The sequence below is a fragment of the Brachyhypopomus gauderio genome, chromosome 7, assembly GCF_052324685.1.
Source record: "Brachyhypopomus gauderio isolate BG-103 chromosome 7, BGAUD_0.2, whole genome shotgun sequence".
NCBI classification, from domain to species: Eukaryota; Metazoa; Chordata; class Actinopteri; order Gymnotiformes; family Hypopomidae; genus Brachyhypopomus; species Brachyhypopomus gauderio.
The window spans coordinates 7,557,796-7,566,796 of record NC_135217.1 but is presented as its reverse complement, the minus strand read 5'-3'; the positions used below and the strand labels follow the sequence as shown (position 1 = coordinate 7,566,796).

Here is a 9,001-nt window from a genome sequence, read left to right as displayed (position 1 = left end):
AACTGATGTTTGGACAGAGGTCTGTGTTTCTTCCTTTGTGTGTGTGTGTGTGTGTGTGTGGGAATGAATATGTGCTTGCATGTGTGTGTATGTTTTAACACAGAGAAAAAAAGTGTGTGAGAAACAGATAGAAAAGGCCAGAGAGACGGAGGTTTGATTCAGACTGCCATTACTACAGCAGCTGTGGAAACAGCACCACGCGTTGCCCTCTGTGACGAGAGCCAACCTAAAGCTCCCAGTCCACAGTATCACGTGGGCCTCAAGTCCCACTCCCCTGGTGTATGAAGGTCTCTTAATGACGAGCTGACAAGTGCCGGATCAAATTCTGGCAAAGTAATATGGGAAAATGGCCCTTGGCCTCTCGAAGAGCATAGCCAGCGATCGGGTTCGGGCTGACCTGTTTGAGTTAGTTGTTCCTACACTCTGACAGAAAGTTGCATGTTGTCCTCTCTGATAAAACAAAGTCTGCGTCTGAGCCTCAGAATGACTTTGTAGCTGTAGCAGAAACACTGCACGATGGCCCGATGGTGAAGGGGGGGGGGGGGGGGGGGGGGGGTGTTGCATGGGCGGGAGGGCTGGACACACGATCGTAGATCACGACGAGAAGAGGCAAGAAGAAAGAAAAATAAGGGGGGTGTCTTCCCTGCGGCGTGCCGGTGGAGGCCGTGTCTGGGTGGAGGCGTGAGCCGAGGGAGTGGGGAGAGCTGTAAGTCAGTCGGTGGTGGTGTAGAGGCGAACAGGGTGGAGTTCCTCCCCACCAGAGCAGGACGCCCGCCAGCCGCTGAGCCCGGCAGGACAGGGCGGGACGGCACGCCGAGACGCAAGACAAGCCCTATTTCACAACGACCTTTTAGGAAGGGGGATTTTGGGGGAAAATGTGTGTGTGGCAGAGAGAGGGTGAAAGGTGAGAGTTCAAGGACTGCATGTATGTTTGCATATATGTATAAAACTTTGTGTGTGTGCAATTTGGCTGATCATTTGTGTGTTAAAAAACTTAACAGACTCAGGTAATGCAGATGTGTGGCTCTTGGAGGGCACGTAAACTCCACCTCTCCCTGCTGCTCTGTCCTTTGCCTCAGAATCTGTTATTTAATAAAAAATGTGTGTGTGTTATTGCCACTGGACCACTCCAGCTTCTTTATGAACTAGAACACACACATTAGGGCCAATTACAGTAGTCAGAATGCAGTAACTATTGAGAAACTACACATTGTTTCTCCTCATAAAAACAACAACAATACCATCCACAACATGTCCAACTCCCATTACTGTAATAAATACATGTTCTTATTTCTAGCCTTTCCCGGGGTCACCATATGTTGTTGTCATGTTTGAAAGCACTTTGTTAGGAAAGTTCTAAATACAGGCTTACACCACAGATTGATGGATTGCAAGCTTGAGTAGCTGAGGGGTCATTTGCTGTGTTTTTCCTTGAGGAATTTGTTCACGGTGGAGAGGCAGACAAAGTTGGCCAAGACTCTGACACAGAGAGCCTCACAGCAGGAGGTCTTTAAGCACAAGTCCCCAGGGGAGCAGTTGGACACAGACCTAACCTACAGACCTAACCTCTAGGAGTCCCCGCTCTGCCACTCCCACCCCCTCAGACACACACACACACACACACACACACACACACACACACACACACACACACACACACACACACACACACACCTAGCGCTTCTCAATTCACGCTACATTACTTTAGTTTTCTGTGTCTTTTTCTCACCAGACCAGATATTCTAATTAGTTTTAATTGTTAAGTGATATGTACATGCCTCTTCCTGTTGCACCCCTTCAACAAAAATCATTTCAATTCAATCATTTCAGACTGTGGTCTATTTCTTTCTCACATATACTTTAACGCTACAGGAAGCAATTTTTGAAGAGTACCCCAGTCAAACTGCATGTAAATCCTGATATGATTTAACAAATAAAGGTCCTGGTGAGTGTGAATGATTATGTCTACAAGCTCAGCGATACCTACCCTAGTAAAGCGGTCCTTGTGTAAGCGTGCATGAATGAATGTAAATCTGAGTGTTTGTCCTGGGTGTGTCCTCTCTCCCCTCCCTGTGTCTGTGTGTCCAGTGGCGGATGGTCATGTGACCTGGGTGTGTCCTCTCTCCCCTCCCTGTGTCTGTGTGTCCAGTGGCGGATGGTCATGTGTCCTGGGTGTGTCCTCTCTCCCCTCCCTGTGTCTGTGTGTCCAGTGGCGGATGGTCATGTGTCCTGGGTGTGTCCTCTCTCCCCTCCCTGTGTCTGTGTGTCCAGTGGCGGATGGTCATGTGTCCTGGGTGTGTCCTCTCTCCCCTCCCTGTGTCTGTGTGTCCAGTGGCGGATGGTCATGTGACCTGGGTGTGTCCTCTCTCCCCTCCCTGTGTCTGTGTGTCCAGTGGCGGATGGTCATGTGTCCTGGGTGTGTCCTCTCTCCCCTCCCTGTGTCTGTGTGTCCAGTGGCGGATGGTCATGTGTCCTGGGTGTGTCCTCTCTCCCCTCCCTGTGTCTGTGTGTCCAGTGGCGGATGGTCATGTGTCCTGGGTGTGTCCTCTCTCCCCTCCCTGTGTCTGTGTGTCCAGTGGCGGATGGTCATGTGACCTGGGTGTGTCCTCTCTCCCCTCCCTGTGTCTGTGTGTCCAGTGGCGGATGGTCATGTGTCCTGGGTGTGTCCTCTCTCCCCTCCCTGTGTCTGTGTGTCCAGTGGCGGATGGTCATGTGTCCTGGGTGTGTCCTCTCTCCCCTCCCTGTGTCTGTGTGTCCAGTGGCGGATGGTCATGTGTCCTGGGTGTGTCCTCTCTCCCCTCCCTGTGTCTGTGTGTCCAGTGGCGGATGGTCATGTGTCCTGGGTGTGTCCTCTCTCCCCTCCCTGTGTCTGTGTGTCCAGTGGCGGATGGTCATGTGTCCTGGGTGTGTCCTCTCTCCCCTCCCTGCACCCGATTCAGTACCCCGGGGGTCCGAGACTTCCAGTTGAGAGTATACTGTGCACAACTGTAATAGTTGTGTATGTTAATTGCAAAGCAACCATAGGTTCCTTAAAATATAACTTCATTAATTAATTCATTAATTCAATGAGGCAATACACCCTGCCTGCCAATTATTTTGCAGAAGGGAAAGATAAATGCTAAATGCATGTTTGGAGGGAGGGAATTTAGAGAAAGATTTGGACGGAGGGCATGGGATTTAAGAAGAAATTAATGTCTTTAATGACTAAATCTGGCAGTTGACTGCAACATCAATTATAATTACAGCTGTATAACTGCTGTCATAACATACCCACAAAACAAAAACAAACAACCTATAATGTATGTGGTTAGCTTTCTCTCTGAGTCAGACTGTAGCAGTTGATTGTGCTACAGTGACAAATTACAGATCGCCCTCCCTCACACACACACACACACACACACACACACACACACTACACGCGCGCACACACACACACACAACACGCGCGCGCACACACACACACACACACACACACACACACACACACACACACACACACACACACACACACACACACACACACACACACACAGGGCAGAGAAGATGGCAGGTAAGAGAATGAGGATCAGTTACCACTTGGCAGCCACTCAGGTAAAGCAGAACGGAAGGCAATAACATTATGAAAACAGTGTTATCAGCCACCGCTCTTCCCTCTCGTCGTTAACCCCTTAATGCCCGGGCCGGCCAGGCCGTCCTGCACCTGGAATTTTCCCATCATTTCATCAGTTCATTAGCCCAGAACACTGATGATAGGCTGACACGTCCATTCATGACAACGTATACAGCAAAAAAACTGTTTAGTTTGGCGTGTGTGAAACAATTCAAAGGAGAAAGAATCACAAAAAATCTGTTGGACAAATGGACTTATGTTTGCAGTGTCTGTCTGGGGACAGTCTGACTTCAGGGGAGAAGCAGGTGTTTGTGTCTGTTCCATTCAGACAAAGCGGAGGGCATCCGTGCTTAGTCTGCTTAGTCTAGCCAGCACCATATTTAAATGAGCCACAGAACAATACACATGCGTCTGTATTATTTATTATATTTATTACTACAAATATCATTCTATAAATAGGATTTTTATATAGTTGATATACATCCATACATGTAAAAGCCTCGGTAGAACTAACTGTGACTGTATCTTGGGTGTAACTCCACAAGCTCATCATCTCGGCCGCGTCAGAGATAAACCTGCGTCCTGAGCCCAGAGTGCTGTGTTCCTGCCCCTCCGGGTCCGTCTCTAATCTCCGTGGCACGTGCAGCATGCCGTTGGAATGTGGAGTAGGACAGCACTCCCCACAGGAAGTGAGTCGGCGAAGGAGTCCCGGAGCCATAATGGCGACCCGTGCTAGACAGGAAGCGGGGCTCAGTTTCTGGTGCCCTGTAGGCTATCGATGAGGACCTTATTGTAGTCGGCCAGCTGCTTGGTGACGGTCTTCATCACAGGCCGGTAGTCGCTCTCCAGACCCTTCGAGGCGATGACTGGTGGGGGAGGAGTCAGGGAAGGAAGGCGTGCTTGTTGATTGAAACCACCTGTCCAAATATGGCTTTTTAACCTTTTGATTGAAATTCTTTTACACTTTTACTTTCTAATCTCGCTAAAGGTGCTGATGTTCCCTATTTAAATGCGCCGTATGGAGAGTTTAATGTGGCAGTAGAATACAAATCAACAGAAATCAAAAGAGGGGGGTAAAAATGAACTGTAAAAACATCTTGAAAAAACCCAGGAGTGCCAGATGTGTGCGTCACCCCCAGGTGTGTGGGAGAGCTGTGTGAAAGGATACACTCTTTCAGAACAAAGTTGTTCTGCTCATGGTGCTGCCACTTCCTCTCCAGGTTCCTCAGCTGCAGAGCAAACACCACGTTAAAATCCAGCCCCTCGGGTCGATATTCATACACGTCCTTTCCCGACTGGAGCGAGAGGTACGGTGGAAGCGCACGTCCAGCGTGCTTCTGAGGCCAAGGAGACCGACCCGACCCGACCCGACCCGACCCGAGGGGGAAGGCGGCAGCCTCGTGATTTCAACACATATCTACTGGCCTGTCAAGCCGAGAGGTTTCAGAAGACGTGCCGAACGAGGCCAGCATTGCGGAGAGCAGCGACAGATTGCTTAAGTGGGCATGTGAAATATCCCTCAGCTCAGCCGAAGGGAAGCCTGCAGAGTATTTAAGGTCATGCCCCCCCTCCCCCCGTCTCTCTCAGATTCTTTCTTTCTTACCCTCCATCCCTCTCACTACAGAGAAAACCTGCAAATGTGCTGGCTGAACAGAACCGTTTCCTCTATAGATAGGCCCAGGGATGAGTTGCCAGGCCCAGACCTTTAGCCTATATAAGGCCACAGGGCGCAGGATATGGGTCGCCACCCATACACGAGCTGCTGATGAGACACAATAAAGTGGTGCTGTGCTCGGTGCTGAGTCTGGGTTTTGGGTTGCCAACACATGGAAATGAGCGGAAACAGACACGAGAAATATTTGTATACATGATCTTTCAGATATTAATATTCACACACGGGGTCACGAGAGACGCTCCTGGATCAGGGCTGAAACTCATGAGGGCCTGTGAGGGTTGGACACGCCTGTGTCAGTTCGCTGTGTTATCGGTCTCACAATCACAGCATGCAGCTATGTACTTCATGGCATAACCAGGGTGCTGTTTTGCACTTCCTAGTCAACCTGTGTTTCTGTGTGTGCGTGTGTGTGTGTGTGTGTCATACCTGTGCGTGAGTCTCGTTGTCCTGTAACTGTGCTGCTATAGCCTCGTACTCCTGGTTCATCTTCTGCATGATCTTTTTGAAGGAGTCTCTCCTCTCCATTAGAGATACTCTGTCCTCCTGCAGTCTCTGAGAACACGAACACACACACACACACACACACACACACACACACACACACACACACACACACACACACACACACACACACACACACACACACACACACACACACACACTGTGTCACACAGGCTTCACATTACAAACCTCTACTTTGTTAACTCCCATGTTTTACTCAGATCAGACGACTGCAAACAGCGCAGCCCATGGCGTCTGTAATCTGTAGCTACCCTATGCATCCTCAAATAATCCCCCAACCGAGAGCGGTAACGTGAGTGTGTAAAGCGCATTAGCTGTGTGTGTGTGTGACTCTGGCAGGGGTGGCCGTGAGAGAACGTAGTGGAAACGGTGACCTGGACTGCTACGATCACAACAGAAGAATCACGCGCTCCTACTGGGAGACATTTCAGGGAGACGTTTCAGGGAGACGAACACACTGTCCCAGGCGCCTGGAGAAATGGCTGAGGGGTCTTAAGCTGGTGGGGCTCCTGTCCAAGTAGCAAGGCAGCAGCCATGTTTACGTTAAAGCTGGCCTCCTACCTGAGGCCGGCACAGGAAGTGTATCTGTGTGAGCATGAGTGATGTGTTGGGGGGGGGGTGTTTGTGTGAGCACAATTGTCTGTGAGTGTGTGTGAGCTTGATTGAGTGTCTGTGTGTGAGCATGTCACTGCACACTTGGTAACCAGAGGAAAAGACCTAATGAAATGCGTATTGTTCCTGAGAGTGCACACTTCATGAGGCGGGAGATGTATATCTTAGTTTATTACGATGTTTTGTCACTTTATATTTATGAGGAAGTTTAACAGAACGTCGTTTGAGATGACTGGTAATGTTTGAATAAACAATAGTGAGTGAAGACGGCGTGGTCCTGTATATGACCTCTGGTACCTTCTTCTTCTGCTCGCCGCTGGACTTGAGGGAGTCCAGGTCCCGGTACGTGTGCAAACCTTCACTCATCTGCTGGATCTTCTCCTTCAGAGAGTTCATCTCTGCCGACACCTTCTCTTCCAACTGCTCAACCTTCAGCAGGTCCTGCTGCAAACGCTCGCTCTCTATGCACGCACACACACACACACACACACACGAGACATCACATCACTGTGTAGAGCACGGTCTGTGTGCTGGCCCAGTGCAGGCAGGCAGCAGAGCCCGGGAGAGATCACATCAGAATCCATCAACACCAAAGAGTCCTTCCACCTGGACCTCTGTGTGCATGTCAGTGTGAGACAGGTTTGGTCTTACTCCAATGACTCACATTCAGAGGAACTGTGCAGAACATGCAGAGTTACAGTGTGTGTGTGTGTGTGTGTTTAACAGACATGCTATTGTGTCTGGGGACTAGATAAGCTAATGGTCTCTCAGGGACTGTGGGCTCATCCCCAGAGTCGGTGCCTGTGTTGGGAGGCGGAGGGCTCTCCCCTGTCCTGGGAGGGGAGGCCTGGTGTGAGCAGGGGGCAGCAGAGGGGCCCTCAGGGAGGCAGGAAGGGGAAGAGGGCCGGTTCCTCCTGATAGGCAGCAGGGCCAGCTCACTGTTTATAGAGACTGCTGTGAATATATGTGTGTGTGTGTGTGTGTGTGTGTGTGTGTGTGTGTGTGTGTGTGTGTGTGTGTGTGTGTGTGTGTGTGTGTGTGTGTGTGTGTGATTTGTAATTATGCCCCGTCAGCACTTCTAAGCATTCTCCACCGCTTCCTCCTCTTGGGGTTCTCCTTTCACCGACCACCCCCACTCACACACACACACACACACACACACACACACACACACACACACACACACACACACACGCAGAAACAAAAGGCCTTTTTGCACAAACACACCCAGAGCACATAGACCTTTGCAGGCAAATATCTTGGCTTGTGTTTCTAAAAATATTTGTACAGTGGCACTGTAGATATCCATTTGTTTTATGAAGATAATAATTTGTTTATTACGCTTGTACATTTTGCCTCTGCACGGTTAACCAAGTTCGTCCTGTCAGTCAAATGTGTTTCTCATACACACGCACCCCCTCATAAATAAACACAAAGCCTGTAAAGAAATACACAACCCAGAAATGTTTTCATTGCTAACACTACATGAGACCCATCATGGCCGTTTCAGGAATGAGGTCATGTTAACCACTGCCTCTGGCTTTCTTCCACGGATAAGTGCAGAGGTACTAAAACATTGCAGCTGCAGTCCTAGAGACCTCTTGTCCTGAAGAGCACACGTCCAAGCGGAATCTAACACGCAAGACCCAGTGAGGCGAGGCCTGCAGAAGTGTATGAGGGGACACCGCAGGACAGACACTACAGGACAGACACTACAGGACAGTGTCCTGCTAAACTTGGCAGGAGAGCTCATCTCCACCTCCTGGAGCCGGAGGAGGCCCTTGGTTCTCCTTGTTCCTTCACGCTGCTGTTTTTCTTCGGCAGGCCGTAAAAAGCGCGCTGGTGGAAGACAAACAAACAGGCGGTGGAGGAACAATAGCTGGGTGAGCAGAGCGCGGGGAGGCGGCCGGGCGGCACCACGGCGGAGATAAGACGCTTCTGGGGGGGGCGGGAGGGAGAGACGGGGCTGCCCCGCAGAGGCTCACACAAAGGAAGGAAAAGCCCCTTGGTGGGGCTACGGCCGCCACTTAGTGCACACAGCGCACAACCTGGGAGGATGTGGAGGAGGAGGAGCGGACTTGAGTGGTGTAACTGACCGCTCGCTCACCTTCATGTTGCTTGGGTGTGCTTACTCTGGAGGATTTAGTCGTGTGTGTGTGTGTGTGTGTGTGTGTGTGTGTGTGTGTGTGTGTGTGTGTGTCCATGAGTCCCTGCAGCTGTAGCAGCTCCAATTTGAGGGAGAAAAACAGTAACGAGGTTGAAGCTGGTCTGAACTTCCTCAGCCTGCTAACTATGACAGCGCTGGCCTACATACTGCACCTCTCCAGGGAAAACTCAGCACGCTCAATTCAAACTGTCAAAAACTCCCTGTGATAAGACAGCAGTTTATTGTTATGATATTGTGAAATATTGTGAAATAAAGGGTGTGTGGGTGGGACCAAGAGAAAGAGACAGAGAAGGAAAGTGAGAGAGGGTGAAAGTGTTTATCAAAGAACGAGTGTGTGTGTGTGTGTGTGTGTGTGTGTGTGTGTGTGTGTGTGTGTGTGTGTGTGTGTGTGTGTGTGTGTGTGTGTGAGACTAAC

General features: G+C 50.1%; 1 protein-coding gene across 3 annotated transcripts in view; it reads right to left on the bottom strand.

Moving 5' to 3' along the window:
* Positions 1-3,512: 3,512 nt before the first annotated feature.
* Positions 3,513-9,001, bottom strand: part of ift74 (intraflagellar transport 74) — a 20,245-nt gene continuing 14,756 nt past the window's right edge. For all 3 annotated transcript variants that reach the window (XM_077011345.1, XM_077011344.1, XM_077011343.1), the window contains 4 exons: positions 6,717-6,880; positions 5,712-5,837; positions 4,779-4,839; positions 3,513-4,476 (listed from right to left, as the gene is read on the bottom strand). In XM_077011345.1, the coding sequence (XP_076867460.1) occupies positions 4,361-4,476; positions 4,779-4,839; positions 5,712-5,837; positions 6,717-6,880 (467 nt within the window). In that variant the 3' untranslated portion in view covers positions 3,513-4,360. The remainder of the gene's footprint in view (positions 4,477-4,778; positions 4,840-5,711; positions 5,838-6,716; positions 6,881-9,001) is intronic.